This window comes from Pagrus major, chromosome 1 (assembly GCF_040436345.1).
Source record: "Pagrus major chromosome 1, Pma_NU_1.0".
Lineage (NCBI taxonomy): Eukaryota > Metazoa > Chordata > Actinopteri > Spariformes > Sparidae > Pagrus > Pagrus major.
In genome coordinates, this window is record NC_133215.1 from 25,247,719 (window position 1) to 25,266,888 (window position 19,170).

Consider the following 19,170-nt stretch of genomic DNA (forward strand, 5'->3'; position numbering starts at 1 on the left):
GCTGATAAAAAGTTTCACAAATCTAGTCTTGATAGGAATAAAAAAAATTGGGATGTAATCCATAAATATTGCTGATTAATCCTTGTCTAGTCTGAAAGATGTCCACTTGAATTAACTATTTTACACAAAGTGATTCAACCATTTCAAACACTGGACATGGACACAGGAGTTATTCATTATTAAAACAACAATACGAAACAGCAACAGTAGTGATAGTAGCAACTCACCTCGCATACGGTGCAGTGCCAGCGTGTCTCCACATGGTGCTTGCACTCATTGCAAGTGTAGACAAAGCGATCCTGTCCCTGGTTGTGCAGCTCCACCAGCATGCACATGGTGCTCCACTTGCACCTCCTGAGGGAGCTGAACTCCCAGTGTTTGTCCCTGGCCAGAGTCAGGAAGGCATCGCGGCCATCCATCAGGTCACAAGAGAGCATGGGGTCTGGGTCGGTGATGGGCGGCAGGGTGTTGGCCATGGGAACAGAGTGGAGGTGGATCACAAAGAACACCTTCAGTGGGCAGAGAAAAACACACAGAAATGAGTTATCAATCTTCATCTAGTATGCAAATGTTCATAATAAAATGCCTGTTCATCTTCAAAACTGCTTTCAATATTTATTATAAACGATATAAAGACAAACGTGTGTGACCTCTTTGTGCTTCTCCATGGTGGCGTAAAGCTTCTGGGACAGGTCATTGGCTACATTCGGCATCCCTGGCTTCTTCTTATTGGCTCGGCTCACGCTGCTCTTGTTTTTATTGGTCTTCTTGTTGTTCTTCTTCTTTGCGTTTTTGCTGTCACCAGGTGTACCCTGTGGGGGATAAACAATGACAGATATTCAAGAAAACAGCTTATTCAATTATCACATATGTTCACTATGCTGATAATTGACAACTTTAAAAGGAGTGGTTTATGAGAGCATGTTCATTATATAGAAGCATGGAAGTGCAAAATGGATCTCAGAGACAATAAAATGTATAAACTCTGACACAATGACTCAATGTTTGCACCTCAGGAGTTTCAGAGGCAGCTGTGTTCTCTTCCTTCTTCCTCTCCTCCTCTTCTTGCTCCAGCTCCTTGATGCTCTCTTCCAGCACGTTGGGCCAGAAGTCGCCTTCGAAGTACGGCAGCTCATTAGCACTGGTCAGGCGGTCCTCTGTTGCCTGTTTAAAGATGTCCTGAGAGAAATACAAAAAACCATGATGATTCAGGTTATTAAAGATGTGTTTTGCTAGTTTTCAGCCATCCAACACACTCAGCATTTACATATTTCCCGTTTTCTACTTGTTATTACAGACAAAGTGTGTGATCAGAACAACTATTCACAGAATTCTACTAGGAAGTGTGAACAGGAACAATTATTTTCAAAATTATTTGAATTTATTTTCAAAATTTGCCAAGACAACACTTAATTCAAGTTTTGCATGAACATATAAAATTGTACTTTGTTCTAAATGTTCACAGATTCAGACATAAGCCCTGTGTCAGTATTTAAAAGAAAAAGTCTCCTCCTTACTTTGTAGTCGTGCAGAATCCTCTCCGCAAATGCCTTGTCCAGCATCTTCCTGTACCATTCCTGCAGTCTCTTCGGCTTTGGGATCTTCTGGTCAGGAGGATGGCAGTGGAAAATGTAGTCGTCTCCTTCGCTAGGTGGACACGCCCAGATGTGGCCCTGGGCATACCTACAGGCATACACAGACCAAATATGAGACCAGGGGGACGGTGTTCACGTGAGGACATCTGCTGCCCTAATCACATAGCTCACTACAGAAACTCTTCCCCATATTGCATCGTTGAAGACTGAAGTGGAAAAGGAGTGGTAAAGTAAGCCCTACCCAAGTTTCTTGACATATTCTAGGTAACCGATGAGGATCTCGTGGTACACTGCTGTTCGGAGACTCCGAGGTCTGAAGAAGTGAATACTGTCAAGGTATGATATGTAGACCCGTCTGCAGAGGTAGAGAGAGGGAACAGGGTTAATTTCAGCCATAAAAAGCACCTCAAGTGCCGTTCCTTTATTGCCACTGTACAAAATACAATAAAAGATGTACAGACCTAGTGTTGGGGAATGGGCACTCAGAGCCGTACTCCTGCACATGCATGCCAAAGAAGCACACGTCCACGCCGTCAATCTCCTCAAAGGCGAAAAGTGCTTTGGTTCTGTAGGGAAACGTCTCGGGCATTTCTCCCGTGTCCACAAACCTGTCGTGAAAAGACAAGTCACACATTAGAGCAGCTAAAATATTTTGTGTCTTTCGGTCTTGGATTATTGCCTGCTAAAACATCGGCGTGTGATGTAATTTAAGGAGGGTCAGTTCTCAACACAAAAGGGGTGGATTATATCTCTTTCTCTTACTTTATTTGGACAGTGGATAGAGGCATGTTGCCATGAAAGCATCTTAAAATAAAATTCTTAGAGCAAGTAAATAGTAAAGTGCAGCCATTTTTATCACAACAGTTCTAAAAATGTTTTTATTGTACTGTGACTATAAAGGCATCTTGGAAGCAAGAGTCATGAGCTGGCCGAGAAGTTGCCTTCTGCAACACTGCTTTTCACGACACTCAAGAGCATAATGGAACAATTCAAGTCAAGTGGCCTTGAGTCAATAAAAAGCCTGAAACGACTCAACCTGAAGATAACAGGTTGTTGGTGGATGGGCTCCTCCCTGCGAGCATGAGGCGACTTTGATCTTGTGTGATGCAACAGTGAACAACCCTCTGAGGTACTCAGGGAGGGTGTATACTCCATCTCATCAAACATGCGGGATTCCACAATCGCTCTGAGTGGGTATAAAAGCTTTATAGAGGGCTTTGTAGCTTTGTATGGCAGGGACAATAAAAAAAATCTCAGGACAAATACGAGCGGTGCCAGTGCATCTACAAATCAAGTAGGCAGGAACAGGTATTTGGTTGTGTGCAACATTATAGCCTAGGTCATCTCGACTGTTGACTCTTTGGTTGTTCATTTGTTCGACCAAGGCAATTTAAGTTGATAAATAATACATAATAATCAAGTAACACACCAAAGTATACATTACTTGGAATTATGAGCCTGTTTCTGTGATTCTGTTGATCTTATTTGAAACATTTTCACCCAGTCGTCTTTGTCAGTGATGTTTGTTCTCACCTGGCTTTCATGCCTGGTTTGACTTCCACCGTTTTGTCGGAGCTCGCCACCACTCGCACAAACACCTCTCCGGCCTCTGGGTGGTTCTGTCTCTTCAAGTATTTATTCACACGGTCCTCTATGTACATTCCCAATCGTGTCGACTGCAGCCCTACAGTGTACAAAAGCACAGGGGGAGCTTTTTAGAGAAATGTCAATTCTTTTAACTCTCCAGGATAGAAGAAGAGTGGGGGGTCACACCGGGTCATCAACAACCTGCAGTAGCCCTCAATTTTAGCCAACATGTGAAGCAGTAGAACTCATTTGTCTGAGATAATGAGAGCTTGAGAGCTGTGTTGTCACCATATGCCACAAAAGGTCATATGTTCTCTCAGGAATACCAGTGAAACCACAAGGCCAACATCAAACAAAACACAAGGCCACCACTCCAGGAAAACCACTGAGGGAGACACATGCAGCCCATGTGCAGATAGAGGTGGTTTATATTATCTTGTGTCTTTAGTGCTTGTGAGAAAAAACCTGCAATAATCTGTTGACATTTTGAACACTGCATGACACAAGGCTGTTTCAAGGACCTGATATTTAAAATTCAAATGCAGCGAATTGAACTAACGTTTGGCAGAGAACTTGTTTTCCTTCCGTGTTTTTCCACTCTTCTTTAAACAGTTGTCACAGATGAATCTGGAAAGAGAAAGACAAGAAAGTTCGACTTACTAACACACAAAATATGTCAAAACAATTATACAAATCGAGTAAGAGTAGATGTTGACATCTCACCCAGATGGCCAAATGACCTCGTAGTGTAAGACGCATATCTGGTGCATCTTCCGTCCACAATCTTTACATTCAACAAACCTAAAGAAATGAAAGAAACATTTTTTAGAAGAAATTTCAACATTTTAAATAAACTAAAACAGAAATCTTTGTAATATGTAAGACTGGAAAGAGACATTTAGCTCTACCTGATTCACTCTTTGCTATATCAGCAGTGTTGGCCAAATGGTAAAAAAAAGTGCAGAAATCTAGCAGTAGCATTTCTACAGCTCTTCTACATGTGCTCTGACATGGATAAACGTTTTCCTGATTATCGTTTGTATGAATGTTGATATCTTAACTGCTCAGGAAACAAGCAACACAAACATCCCCATTCAAGTTTATATTCCTCCAGTCGTTACGCACTTGCAAGCCAGTCAGTGCAAGTGCGCCTTTATGGGAGGATTAATAAGTAACATGCATCTTATTCAACATTAAATCACTGGGAAGATGTGACAGGAAATCACTGCATATCAAAGAAATAAGGGCCTGTGTTCTCTGATGGAAAAACTTTCATTGGTCACATAGGGTTCCACTCAGCAGGTGGCGCTGCAGAGTTGCCCCGAGGCCTCACTGAAACCAAAGTGATTGATCAGAGAGCACCAGAGAGAAAATATGCAGACTGTGCACCAAAAGCACACAAACAAAGCCAGATGTGTGAGGCAGAAAATAACTTTTTAAGATGTGATCAGAAGGAGGAAGCAGGAAAAGGCAGTAAAATGATTATTCAACACATGTGAGACTAACTTCTGAAAAAGAAGCACTAAAAGGACACGCTTCGCTGTCAGTATGAGTCCTACTCACTGAAAGAGTGTGAGGATTAGGGTCTACTTACGGTTCAGGGTCAAGAACATCATTCTTCTTCCGTTCGAACTGGTCTTTTGATATCATCCTGACATGTCGGAGAAAAGAACGGAAAAAGAAATGAGAAAAACAAGACACACACACACACACACACACACACACACACACACACACACACACACACACACACACACACACACACACACACACACACACACACACACACATTCAGTCCAAAGCTCTGTGCATTTTTATTAATGGCGAAGTCTGTGTGGGGGCCACCCACAATAATAATGCACATATAATAAGCATATAAAAGAGACCTATGATGCCATTTAGGAAATATAAAAATCCAAAGAAGAGGCTAAATAATGAATATGAAGTCACTACACCTACATTCTGGATTAGTGTCATGCAAGCAAACATTGCGACATTCTCTCTTTCTTATGAGAAACTGTGATCAAAGATCTATGAGCTACATAGCTGCTGTTTTGAAGTTGACCTGTCACTCTGACCTGAACAGGGTTAAGTGAGAAGAAAATTTCCATTTGCTCAAAATCCAAGAGTGAAAGGCAGGAAGTTTTGCCTCATAATATGTTCCTAAAACTGTATGACTAACTTTTTTTTCTTTCTTTTTTTTTTTTTTAAATAGTGAGTTTATCAATAGCCAGTTCACTTACGTCTGTGGCTGTGCGGGATCATCTCCTAACGTCACACTCTCCCCCTGGATCTCATTGAAGCACTTCTCACAGAAGTGATACCTGTAAAAACACACACATTTAACATTCAGCACTTCAACACTTTATGTGTAGCTGAACAACAGCTAAGTGCAGCTCTTGTGTTCTTTTTCACTGAAGTAGAAAAATTTGTAATATTGCAATGTTTAGTACTCGTGTGTCCAATTGTGCACAAAATAACACTGGTCTTTCATGTTTAATAACAGAGAGCAGGGGAATCCCTGAGCTCCCATTGAGAGTGTAAATGGACTGCGCTGCAGGAGCCTCGTGCTGTCTGTCAGACTGTGCTGTATCACTACTGCTGCTGTGCTGCTCCGCTCTCAAAGTGCCCAGTTCAAGTGTTCAAAAAGGGGCTGCAGTTACACAGTTTATACAGCAGGCGGTGCAAGGGAACGTGGTGTAAGCCGTCATCTGCTGAGAGGAAAAGGCAATGATGGGCATTGCTGTTTGTGGCCTGAACCAAAGTGTTATATTTTCATCTGGCATACCAGAGAGGGGGGCAGCAACACTGAAATCACTCATTCCCACATTCAGCAACGCTACTTTGCTGCTCTTAGTGTTTCAGCTCTTTAGGGTTTCATATCTTCAGAGCATCTCCCAACACGTGCAATGCCTGAACCTGGATGTTGTTAAATGTTGCTTTGAGTTTCATGCAGTGCCAGGATGGTGAGGCAGAGTTGTAAAAGCTGAAGCTGGGACTACTGCCTGAATCACAGTGGTCCCTCTAGCTCTAGACAGATCCCCGGCTGTAGGGGGTGGGTATTATACAGTTCAAATAGCTGCATTTATTGCCCATCAAATAACAACTGGGCATGCAAATGTGCGTGACGTGTATGAGATGATTCAGTGAGCACATTATTTTTATACCAAAGGCATACCTGAGTTGACAGGCACAGTGCAATATATGTTATACATCGACAAATGTACACATTTATCCACGCAGGTACCTGTTCTGGTAGCTGTAGTATGTGCCTCCTGTAGGTATGGTGCAGAGCTGCTTGCCATAGCAACAGAGGGTTTGAGGGGAGAACTCGTACTGCAGACACATGTGGGATGACAAAGTTGGTCAAAAAATGTAAACTAATTCACCCAATAAATATGATGATTCCTGCTACTATCAGGAGCTCATCCTACTGAGTCAAACTGTTTTTACTTGTTTGACCTTGTTTTTAACAAAATCCAAGAGTGAAAAAAGGAAGTCTTAGTAACCTGGCAGCCTAAATCATTTCCCTAACACCAATGCTCTTTCATTGTTCCCTCCCTTCTCCATTTACTATATCATTAACTATATTTATCTCACCTTCCTCCCGCAGCAGTATCCCAGACCCTGCATGACAGGGTCAATCTCTGACTCGAACACCTCAGCCAGCTTGGAGCAGTACTTGTAGACACGGGATGTCTTGCGGTTGTAAAGCCAGGCGTTGTTGAACATCAGCCAGACATCGTCAACGTACTGCCAAGGCTCTTGGTACTGGCCCGTGTCAAGCTTACGCTTTATTGTAGACAGGTCTATTGGGTTCTTAACAATGTCAAAGTAGTCCTAGAAAGAGAAGGGTGAATAAAAAAAGTGTTACAGACCAAAGAGCTAAAACAGTGTAGCTGAAGTATGTGTGTTCACTAAAACTGGCAACAACAGTTAACAATACCCCATGAAAGATGATTTTCATTATTTCAAAGGTTTTGTTTTAAGTGAAAACATTAGGTGGGAAGTGCATGTGCGCTACCTACCGGGATACCCAGAAGCATGGGGTCTACTGGCTGTCTGAAGGGCAGCGACTCAGGGTCCTGCCTGTACAGAGACTCCAGAGTCGGCATCAAAGCCTGGCGCAACTCCTCTGGCTTAAAGACTGGAAAATGAAGCAAGGAAAGACAAAGTAAGTTATCAAAAAGAGAGAGAGAAATAAGGAGAAAAACCTTAGTATACAGGGGGGAAAAACAGGGACAAAGCTATACGGTTACACTTTTTCTTTGCTAGACCTTTAATCTTTAAGATAAAATTCACATGAGCTTCACACAGATGACAGACATTCTGAACACTGAAGAGCAAAACCTGTTAGTGAACAAAAGCAAAATTAAATGCTGGCCTGGTTGCAATTTGTGATGAGTGCTGTATCATGTTTCTAATAAGCAAATATTCTAACAACTGAAATATGACAGCACATTAACACCAACACCATGTTACATGACTATAATTTTATATAATACCCAGGGCTCAAGTCTAATGGTGAATATGTGTCAGGAACAAGCAGATCTTTCCTGGGAATGTTCTTGGAGGAAAGGGATTTTTGTAAGTCGCTTAGCAAATGATAAACTGAACTGAGAGCTGACTACAACAGAGTGTGTCTTCTCATGGTGTTACTACAGTTCTCTATCTCTTCATAGCGATGTGTCAGCGCTATTTACAGTTGTTGGGTGTCTAATTAGGCTCAAGACCTTTGAAAAATATGACTCGTATCTATGGCAGACGCATAATGTTTTATTTCCCTGATACTACAGTGTGAACAACAAATTTATGGTTAAAACGGCAGGTGGAGAGCCTGTTACCTGTTAGCAACTGACTGCAACAGAGCTAATAATACATTTTGATTTTGAGTTGGTTTACCTTTACTTCGGGGTGGTTAAAATTGTTTGTGGTCACCCGGGGAGCTGATTCTGACTAACATCTACTGTGCAATACATTACTTGCTCCATTTCTGTGCAAGAGTTTTCATCATTTCACAACTTAACGCGCATTGATACTTGCTTGCCAATCAGTTGTACCAAATCTTACAATAGGTGGGTATCAGGATTAGTCGAGCATATTTTACCAGCGGATGCACAGCCCATTCATTATTTGCCGAAAATGCTGGCAAGATCAAAGAGTCTGCACATTGTTCAAAGTCAGTGCCAGACTAATAATGTTGTAATCATACGTTTAAAGGAAACTCTAAATAAGTCACGACTGTCTGGCAGTTGTTTAAACATTACTGGCAATAACGGAAAAACCCTTTCTGTTTACTGAGTGTCTGAATCAATTCCAGACTCTACACAGATTTTATACATCCCTCAGCAGCAGACTCACTTTTCCTCCGTGACTGAGAGGGGGATGACGAGGTCGTGCTGTTGGCTCCACCCTCTTCCTCTTCTTTGGGTTCTGTCTTCATTTCCGGCTTTTTGTCCTCCACCTCCATCGGCTCCGGCTTCTCCTCTGGCTCTTCCTTCTTCACCAGCGTTGATGTAGAGTCTTCCTCGGTCTACAGACAAAAAGGCAAATGAGTCATTGTAACATGAAAATACGCTTTCTTGTGTGTGTGGTGTGAGTTTGTTTGTTCCTTGATATTCTCATTCCATTGACAATCTGATCAGATCTGTTCTCAAAATTAATGATGAAGGAGTGTGATTATATGCATATAACATAGTTGCTCTATACTTAACATTTTTTTCTCTTTTCTGGTAGAGAAATCTGCCATAGACTTACATTACTATGTTGCAATGTCCATTAATGAAAAGGACTTTAGCTCCTTAATGTTTTTTCCATATTTAGATTTAATCAACACGTACGATTGTTTAGATGCCTTCGATTGTTACGTGAAGGAGAAAGAATTCAGGAATGAGAATTTTTTCAAATAAATTTAGTACTGACAAACAATGAAATAAAGGAGTTGATTGATAATTCTATAGATGGATAACGCAAACTTAAGATAAAGTAAATCTAATCAAGCTACATAAGTTTTACTGAAACTGTTTTTCATCTAAAATGAAGAGAAGGAAGAATCAATAGAGAGACGATGCACAAACAAGTTGAAAGCAGCATGAATCAATAAATGGACAGATGAATCAGTTTATGTGTATGTGAAACACATGGCTTTAACCCACCTCCATCTTGGGCTCAGTTTTGCCGCCAGCGGCCTCAAACTCCTGTTGGTCATGGTGTGCCTCTACTTTGACCTCCTGGACGGGCAGGTCTGCTCCAACATGCTGCGAGTGCAGGTCAGCACTGGCTGCTGAGGCCGGTGTGGGCACCCGGTTATCCAGACTGGCCCCTGATTGGGATAGCTGAAACATAGAAGAGAGGGAGAGAAATATGAGATACTGGAAACAACTCATTTGCTTTTTTTGCATGCAGAGCTGAAGCCACGGCACAGATGAACACCTTCCATATTGATTTCATTGCTCCCTTAAGCTGAAAGACGTAACATTCCCTTTGTGGTGGATGCTACAAACAGTGGTGAAGATGCAGTTATCAGACAAAAAGGTGGATGCAGATGGGACGGGTTTGGAACATGGCAGTCAGAGGGATGGGAGTTTGCAGAGGGAGTCAGAGTGGAGGGCATGCGGAGGGTCTCAGTCTCACCGGCGTGGTAGGGGGTTGAGGCGGGGGCTGCGTCTGTGCTGCTGCGGGGAGCTCCGCCTGGGGTTGGGGCTGGGTGGGGCGGGGTGGGGTGGCACCCGGGGCTGGGGCAGGGCCAGGGCCGGGGAGGGTGGGGGTAGAGCTGCGGCTGGAGGGCTGGGGGTGCGGCAAGTTAGTGGCCGCCCCAGCCGTGGCGGCGGAGGAGGCAGCAGGTGGAGGTGTGGAGTGCAAGGGGGTTTGAGGGGAGGCTAGCTGAGGGCCCAGCGAGGGGCCAAGTGCATTCATTGGGAGGTTAGCGTTCTGCTGCTGCTGTTGCTGCTGCTGCTGCTGCTGGAGAGAAGGACACACACAAAGGGCAGGCAGACACACACACAAACAAGATAAGCAGACAAACATACAATCAAAAGGTCAAACACAACACCACACACAATTTAAGATTTACAGAGCACCTTGTGATTGATATGAGAACAATTTAAGAGCAATTAGTCCATAGTATGATTGGTGGAAGTAGTTTGATTTTAGTTCCCCAGGAGCTAGTTGAAATCAGCACAATGTTGTAGCTACTCCAAAAAGGATAGCATTACTGACATCAGTTATCCAACATGGTTGACTACGGCTCCACACCCCTCATGTTCCTCTTCATGTCTCACCTGGGTGACGGCAGCCTGTGCAGGTGGCTGGCCAATGCCAGGTCCCACGGTGACATTCATGGCACCTGTTGCAGCGACTGCAGCAGATCCTGGAGGGAACTGGGTCTGAGCCAGAAACTGTCCCTGGCTGGCCGTCTGGCCTACCATGTTACCACCACCGTGTCCCGCCATCATGCCCTGTGCCTGGGGCATCCTAGAGGGAGACATGCCCATCTACAAGACAAGAAAAGAGGATGTTACTAAGAGAAGAGTGACAGGAATTTCTACAGACCAAGCATGTGCCATGACTAAGTTAATTCAAATTTCTGGCATTCCCGTGCCATAGTAATACAGTCATGCTACACAATGAATTTCTTCCTTCGACAATAAAGCTGTGTGAGTGTGATTGTGGATGGAGGGCTGGAGTAATTCCTGATTTCTCTCTCTTTCACAGTCTTCCTGCCGATTTGTCTATAATGTCTACAGTTGAAGTAATTATTAGATTAATCGATATTTGTTTTCCTTATAAAACAAGAACAGGTTAGTGCTCTCTTTTAATTGCCCTGCATGTTTCGAAAAATCTTCTTTAAATCCTCTTGAAGAGCTGGTAAACTACTGGCATTATTTTGATTAATTTCATATGTATGATTCAAAATATTAATAAAAAAATAATTATGTTGTAAAATTCCAATTTGTAGTTGTGCTGTGAAGAATCCCTTATGTCAATTGTGAAAAATAAATAATATATTATTACAGGGGGCTAATTGATTAAGGAAATATGTATTCCTACTGGAGCCCAGCGATACATTTTAAGCAATTTAAGCAGGACTGAAATGAACTGAAATGGACACACACTGTGATCCTCTTCTTTAAAAAGGCATGCAAAAACAGGGCACATTTGTACATTTGTACTAAAAGGTCAGTGTATCTTTTGCACGCCAGGGTTGCTAAAAGCTCTGCTTGGCATAATCTGGCTAACTGTGACACTACAGAGCAACAAACAGTCTGCTCTTAACTTTCCAAGTTACCTGCTTCTACAAACAGCAGTCCCTCATGACTTGACAAGTGGACTACTTATAATAAGCCTGCCTAGCTCATGTTACCTATATATCATATATATATGTATATGTATATGTGTGTGTGTGTGTGTGTGTGTGTGTGTGTGTGTGTGTGCGTGCGTGCGTGCGTGCGCACTGTGATTTGCCCTCCTCACCGCTGGAACAGAGCTCATGTTCATTTGCTGTGGATGGTTCATGGGTGAGGCAGCTCGGGCTCCCATTGGTGCCTGGGATATCTGAGCATTGGGCAGAGCCATGTGGTTGAACTGGTTGATTCCTGTACAGAAGAGTGGACCTTAATGTTCAACTCCACAAGGAGTGCAGAAGCACCATACAATGCAAAGATAAAGTTGGCAGCTTTTTATTCTCGAGGCACAAACTTCCCCTTCAAGTTAAACCTTTACATGTGTTAATTTTCAGGCAGCTTGAGCCGCACAGTTTGACCTGTGCATCTGCTGTCTTTGCTTGTTTGCTTTTCATGACATTGTAAGCATTTGCATGTGAATGATTTCTGCCTCATCAACAGGCTTCTTCATTGAGATGTCCAGATAATATAGCTTTGTATTTCTCCTTTTCATCGTCCACATCATTGTTCTCTACAACCTCAATTTTTTTCTTCTGTCTTGTTTAAGTAATTTGGGTCTTTTCCAGATACATTTTCGACATTTTGATGAGCAGTTTCATGTTCTGCATTCTGACTTTCCGGTGTTTTAATTGACTCTGTTTCTGTGTAGTCTGAATCCAAAAAAAAAAAACCATATCATGTGCAACATGCAACATCTGAGACGTACCTTGTGAAACCTGCATGCGATTCATGATCTGATTTGGCATGTTGGGCAGAGCAACAGGTCCATCTATAAAGCAAATAGAAAGAACTTTTTAACTAAAAGTAAGCCTGAAGAATGACATAACCAGCTCTAATGAAAAAAACGTAATAACTACTCAACACCTCCACTGTCACTGCATGTATTATCATTTCTAAATTATGGAAGCTACTGAACACATGACTAATGGCTGGATATAGGTCAGTATGGATAAAGTCATCCCTGAAGGTATCTCTAATGAAATATTGTTATATATTTTCTGAAAACCTTTATACCATCTACAAATAAAATGATCATGTGTTTTTGTCATCAAAAAACCTTAAAATGATATACAACATTTCACACAGCAGCCTAACACAACCAGAGATATTAAAAACTACATCCACTACCTAATAACAGATAGTAAGATGTCTTCTGGCTGCCATATCCCAGAGAAAACAGCTCACAATATAAATATTGGTTTATGTATAAAATATATATACTTTAGAGTTGTCAATGGTTTATGAGACTGTGTAAAAAGAACTTTCAAAAGAAACTTTAGGTAATTTGAGATTTTACCTGCAAGACTTGCAAACACTGTACTCACTCTGTGGCCTTGGGCCAAAGGCATTGGGTTGGGGGAGACTGGGCTGCTGAGCCCCCTGTGCTGCCAAAGGTGCCTGGTTCAGGATCTGCTTCTGTAGCCTTGAGCGCCTCTTCTCCTCCAGTTCCTTTTGGATCTTATAGATTTTCTCAGCTAGGAAGTGATAGTACTCATCCTGGAGGGAGGGAAGAGCAGTTAGTACAATAAGCAGTTTATATCCTAAGTTATATCCTAGTTGGGGTGCTTTTCTAGGAAACCTACCCGGCTGTTGGCTGACTCGTACATGTCGCCCTCCACCTTCCTGGCGTAGGCCACCAGGTTCTCCATTCGTCTGTCCTTCAAAGCTGCCGGGTCAGGGGTAGGGAATATGGCTTGTACTCTGCCACAGAAGAACAGAATTTGCAGCAATTATTATCTTTGGCGATTTCTACTTCTCCACTTCAAAACTTTGCTTAAAAAATCCGGCCTCTAAGAAAGAGTCAAGTAAGGAGACTGACGAGCATTCTCAAAGAGTTAGATCTCTCCAGGAGAGGTACGTACAGTTTGTGTACGAGGTGATTGCGCAGGTCCTGAGTGACGTGCTCATGCCACGCTTTCCTGGTGCCGGTGGCAGAGATAGGTGCTGCTGTGGGGAGGTTCCCCATTGAGCCCACAGTCGACCCATCTGACAGCAGCTGACTGGAGGTGGAAAAGGAGAAAGGTTAGAAATTACAGCTTCTATTGCTGTGTTTTCATACACAGTGTCATTTCTTTTTAAACTGCACTGTCATAGTAGCTTCAGATCTAGTAAACCTGGATATTCTAAGTAGCTAATTTAAGCTTTCTGCATTTGAAAGAACATTTAAGGTCAATAAATGCACTGTAGGTAATGGCGGGTACTGACTTGTTAGTGTTGAGTGCGTTGGGGAGGGAGTCTGTGTGCAGGTTTGTCTGGTCTGAAGTGGTCACGCCCATTGTTGCACCTCCAAGAGCCATCTGGTTACCTGTGAATATGGAAAGCTGTGACCAAACGGCACTACCTCGATTTCAGAAATCGAGCTCTCAAAGGCTGTCGTGTCTACAACTGAAGAGTACTCTATATAACAAAGAACACACTAAAATAGCAGAGTGACTTGGTGAAAAGGCAGCTTCACAACAGCATTTTATAAACAATGATTTGCCATCATTTTGACATCACTGAGACCCATTTAAGAGCCTTGCAGCTGGGTGTGCTGTGCATTTACATGTCTGTGCATACATACATACGAGGATACACAGTATTGTCAAGTTTCTAAAAGAAAAAATAGGGAGAAAAAAATCAGCCTTTCTGTCTTTACCAAGTGCATTGATGGATCTCATCTGCTGTGGAAGCTGCTGTTGTTGCTGGGCCTGTGCGTTCTGAGCGCCAGCTGTCTGTGCTGGGCCCGGGGCCTGCTGTGTCTGGGCCTGCCCAGTGGCCTGGCTGCTGTAGGGCAGCCCAAGTGCCGCGTAGGCTCTCTGCATAGAGCTTGGGTCTATGGGGGTTGAGGTATTGATGGTGGGAGTACTGGGCTGGCCCACACCAACTGAGGACATGGGGTTCTGGAGGCCAGTATTGGGGGAGCTCAGCTTGGCTGTGGAGAGAGAGATAGAGCAGTCAGAAACACTCAAATACAATCAAACTCAATATACTATACCATCTTGCTCTACTGCTGTACCAGCTAGAGTACATAAACAAAATGCAAATGTTGATACAGTGTGCCAAGCCTGATAAATATGAAGAGAGTCTGTTTTGGTCAAAACACGGCAAAGACATAGACTACTTCAGACAGGTAGTATCAAATACAAATGCATACACACTTTGACCTCTGGTAAGATGCAGTCACAAGGCAGTATGATACAGTGAGAACATTAAAGTAAGGCTAAACACTTTAAACAGCAGTGAACTGAATAAATACATAAATCCCTTCAGGGGACAGAGCATTAGCATATTTTTCTGGGGTTCAGGCTTTGGTCGGGCTAAAAACGCTCGTAGTTTGTGCAAAGACAAAAATCAGAGGAGGCAGAACAAAGAAATATTGCACTCCGTTTGTGTTGGCAGGAGAGACACAAGCCCCGGCATCATGTTCTTTAACATGCAAGCCAAACAGGGACAGACCAATGCTGGAATGCTGTAGAAATGGTGAACAGAGTGAAGTGAAGAAAGATGACTAAAAGGCAAGAAAATGGCAGAGAACGCTTCAGAGTTGTTGTGTAAGTATTCCAGAGAAGGATCAAATCAGTGGAAGTGCATAAAAGAAAGCAGATTGTTAACCTGTGACCACATTTGGAGAGAGTGAAAAACAAAACAGAAAGAAAGCGGTTTTAGTATGAGGTAGAGTGTGTCAAACTCGGCCCGGTTCTAGTGGGGAGTAGCAGTAAACAGCCCAACAACCAATGGCTCAGCAGGACACCTCGAGCACACGCTCTCGGTTTCCTCCCTCTCTCCCTCCATCACACTTCTAAGCCTCTTGTGTGTCAGATAACAAGCTCAGCAGGACCACACTCGCATTCATCGAGTACTTTTAGTCATCGTGAAGGAGTAAAAAACTAGAAATAAGCTGCATGATTTGGTTGAATGGCAAAACCTGCACACACTCTACACACAAACATCTCAGGAAAGCAACAGGCAGGTCCAATTTTTTCTAAAGCTGTCAGCATGGACTATGACAGCTCCATATACCAACATAATCTCCGAAGATAAAGATTGAGGCCTTTGTAAGACAAACCCAGAGATGGCCAATGTTTAGATGTCCTACCTATTCTCCACAGTCAACAGAAGTAATTCGGCCTCGTGTTTGGTGTCGGTGGTTACATTGAGCAACTTGATAATAGTTAAGCGACAGTGGGCTGGAGCCTGCTACTTGTACTTACGCTGCTGGGTGCGCTTGTCGCTGGCGTTCTTCAGCGGCAGGCAGACGGGGCAGTCGTGTCGTGTGCAATTTTTCCAGTGGGAGATGATCTGTCTGGATGACGCACAGTGAGCCACTGCAGGGAAAAGGAGACAGAGAGATAGAGAGATCAACAGGGTTCACAATCTTGTCCCAGCAATGATAAAGAGAACAACAACCCTTTTTCCAACAACTTTTATGTATAGCTTCTCTTTGTTCACTGACCAACATGGCATCTTTTTTCTCTACTAGCAATCCCAGCGCCACTCACTCAAGCACAAAATATTTTAAAATTTGGAACTGCATTAAGCTCAACACTAGGACAGAAAAACTTGCTATGTAAATGTCTTTAAAGGACGGGCTGACTGGTACTGTGGAATAACGAGGATATGAGCAAAATGTATCGGAAGTGAGATGGATGGCTAATCAAAGCTAATGAGAGAAACTAGTAGGGCTGCCTCCACATAGATGATGATTAAAGTCATCGGTCGAGAAAACCCCAAGTTGACTCACATTGTGTCAGTCAAATCGCTGCACTTTTGTTTTTTTAGCTGCTTCATTGTACACAGAATCATGCAGGAGTAACAGCATGGCTGTATTTTTTACGGAACTAACTGTAATGGAAGTGGAGAAGAGCAGCGCAACTCCAGACTGTTGGCTGCTTCAATGCTCTCTTCCCCAGTGATGACCGTCACTGAAGTCAGCTGCTTTAACTACTTTACAAACTTTTGAACCAGACAGTGGGACAAACTCCTCCACTGGTGGCGAACTGACACTTCTGCCTGCAACACTGTCAGCAGCCTGTCAGGAAACTCTCTGTGGAGCTCTGGTATTTTATACCTTTAACTATGAGCAGAACGTACACTTATACCTTCTCTGACTGTGCGGAAATTTTATGTTTTTTCATCACAGATGACAAAGATAGGCATTGGTAGCTGGCTGATGTAGGCTGATATTGATTGGCAGATAGCCTATGGAAAAAAAGTGGAACAAATAGATGAATATTTGTACTGAACAGCCAAATCCCATTTGACTGACAAAACCTGCATCCGTGTACAGCCCTAGAAACTTGAGAAAAGAAATGTGACGGCCCAAAACTCAAAAGATCTCAGGTTCAGCTCATTGCACCAATTTCCACTCTTGGAAGACTGTTGGTTTGGCCAAGTGGAAAGAGAACTTAAACCAAATTTCCTGGTGCGTGGCTGAACAAACTGAGGTGCTTCATTTCATCTGTGGCCAGGCTAATGAGCTAGCAGCTAATCTGACAAGAAATCACAAGTAGGCTAAAATCAGCCTGGCTAGCTGCCTGGCACATATACAATTACTACATGGCTTTAAGCACTGAGGGCTACGCACAAATAAACACAGTTACATTTTATTATCTTTGTAAAAATGCCAATTCTACTGGCATAGACTCAATCATAGAAGGGCTATCATTTTGAGGGCTTTTGTAGATTCAGTATGCAGTGAGGAACAAAGAAAAAAAGGCCTCACATTTAGGTCCAAAGCCAATCCAAACACTACTCCTATCGCAGACTCCAGAGTCCCTCAGGTGAAAATGAACTAAGCCAACAGACATCAGATAGATCTAAAATCTTAGAGATAAAACTGCATGTTGGGAAACAAAATCTCTCTCTACGGTTATTTCAGTGGCACAGAGAAGAAGCATTTCTGAGCAAGAGGAAATGAGCTGGCATGCAGGGAGCAGAGACACAGACGCCTTCACACTTAACACACCTTGGCCTCGGAGTATGTTGGCTTGAAACTGAACTTAAGCATTCAAGACCAAGGGCAGAGCAAAAACACAGAGCCAAATTTAAACGAGAGTAGCTTCGGGAGATTTTTTCTTTGCAGCAATGCTGGTGCCGACACAGGAAGTAGAGGAGCAATGACTGCAGGTTCAAGACCTGCAAACGATATTGCACATCCCGAGGAAGAAATTGGCCTCAGCAGACCAAGAGGTGAGTGTTGTTTTTTTTTAATGGTTGGAAATCTCCCCTGTGCGGAGTCTGCATAAGGCAGAGACACATGGCATGACCAACATAGAGTCAAGGGAAACATGTCTGCTCACAGCCGTGTAACTGACCTCCCCATGGAGACCAGGAGGGGATGTAAAAAAGAGCTGGCTACAATTAAAAAAAAAAGGATATAACCGAATATGACTACATTAAAACTGTGCATCCAGCCCTTCTCTGTATTTCTGTGTATGTCGTCATGTATTTTCTTATGTTAAGTTGTTATTTATATTCATGTGATAAAAACAGAGCTCAAGTTGGAAAAATGGCCAGAAAAGACACACCTGACAATGAAAACCTCTGAAAAAGAAGTTAGAAGGTAAAAATTATATTAGAAATTCAAGCAGACCTTTGGTATTCAAAGATAAACATTTTAACAAAAACTTTAAACACAACTTTTGTCTGGACTTTTGTTTAAGTGGCTCAAGACTGACAACAATCCTCCAATACAGCAGCAACGGTTGTATAAATTAAGTTGTTCTCCTGAACATTGTTAATACTCTGATGTAATTTGAGCACACCTACCAGCTGCTTGACACCAACACTTCAACTACTACAAGTGGCGAGAGACTGGTAAAAATGAGTGCTCTGACTGATCTGTAAGGTCTATTTTGTGCACAAAAAGAACTTGCACTTGCAGCTGGAAGTAAGGTTATACTCCTTTTCCACTAGTCAAAAATCCCACTTAAACCCGCTAAGATCGTGCTTTTGTGTGCAATGGGAATGTGTATACTCGGCATTTACACCCGGGTCAATTGACCCTGCAGTAGACACAGGTTTTTATCACCTCGGCTCGGCTTTAATTTAAACACAAGACCCGGGTGACCACGCTAAATTCCGCCACGCAAAGTGATGACGCATTATTATCAACATCCGATGGTGGCGCTTAAAAATAAGGAAGGAATTTGGAATGCGGTCTATTAAAGACGTTTTATTACTGGACACAGTGTGGGAGGTGGAGCCTCGTTCATTCCTGTGAAAGCTGCTCAGTGATGTTTCCAAGCCAAAAAAGCTCGACTTCGCGGCTATGCAAATACCTGGATCGCTCACTGAGCCGGCTAACATCTGGTTTAACGACGTGGCTAACTTGAAGAGAGATAAAACAATTTGATCGTGCGGCTCTTCTAGACTTTCCAAATGTTAATGGACCGAATGGCTCAAATTATGACAGTCAAACGAGTCATTTCCCGGGTTGTGACACTCAAAATAATGTATCCCCCGTTTTACAGACGCTTCTTTCACAATGGGTCTTTTGTTGTTTTCTCAACTGTTACAACTGTTTCTGGCGCATTGGTGATGTGAAATGTGACGTCAGTGACGTACAACGTAGCGCTTCAGACAAAAATCACAAATGGGCTGCC

General features: G+C 42.9%; 1 protein-coding gene across 3 annotated transcripts in view; it reads right to left on the reverse strand.

The window, feature by feature from the left end:
- The window catches only part of crebbpa (CREB binding protein a), a 45,807-nt gene that overhangs the window by 3,218 nt on the left and 23,419 nt on the right, over window positions 1-19,170 (reverse strand). The window contains exons 5-30 of one of the 3 annotated variants that reach the window (XM_073471393.1): window positions 15,778-15,891; window positions 14,223-14,498; window positions 13,790-13,889; window positions 13,447-13,584; window positions 13,168-13,285; window positions 12,910-13,081; window positions 12,291-12,353; window positions 11,655-11,776; window positions 10,463-10,675; window positions 9,816-10,139; window positions 9,338-9,517; window positions 8,544-8,715; window positions 7,211-7,329; window positions 6,783-7,022; window positions 6,430-6,518; window positions 5,426-5,506; window positions 4,777-4,833; window positions 3,906-3,983; window positions 3,742-3,809; window positions 3,129-3,279; window positions 2,057-2,203; window positions 1,837-1,950; window positions 1,518-1,683; window positions 1,012-1,179; window positions 651-812; window positions 228-509 (exon numbers count right to left, since the gene is read on the reverse strand). In XM_073471393.1, coding sequence (XP_073327494.1) covers window positions 228-509; window positions 651-812; window positions 1,012-1,179; window positions 1,518-1,683; window positions 1,837-1,950; window positions 2,057-2,203; window positions 3,129-3,279; window positions 3,742-3,809; window positions 3,906-3,983; window positions 4,777-4,833; window positions 5,426-5,506; window positions 6,430-6,518; window positions 6,783-7,022; window positions 7,211-7,329; window positions 8,544-8,715; window positions 9,338-9,517; window positions 9,816-10,139; window positions 10,463-10,675; window positions 11,655-11,776; window positions 12,291-12,353; window positions 12,910-13,081; window positions 13,168-13,285; window positions 13,447-13,584; window positions 13,790-13,889; window positions 14,223-14,498; window positions 15,778-15,891 — 3,914 coding nt within the window. Of the gene's footprint in view, window positions 1-227; window positions 510-650; window positions 813-1,011; window positions 1,180-1,517; window positions 1,684-1,836; window positions 1,951-2,056; window positions 2,204-3,128; window positions 3,280-3,741; window positions 3,810-3,905; window positions 3,984-4,776; window positions 4,834-5,425; window positions 5,507-6,429; window positions 6,519-6,782; window positions 7,023-7,210; window positions 7,330-8,543; window positions 8,716-9,337; window positions 9,518-9,815; window positions 10,143-10,462; window positions 10,676-11,654; window positions 11,777-12,290; window positions 12,354-12,909; window positions 13,082-13,167; window positions 13,286-13,446; window positions 13,585-13,789; window positions 13,890-14,222; window positions 14,499-15,777; window positions 15,892-19,170 lie in introns of all 3 variants that reach the window. The other 2 variants (XM_073471385.1, XM_073471402.1) reach the window with 2 other exon arrangements.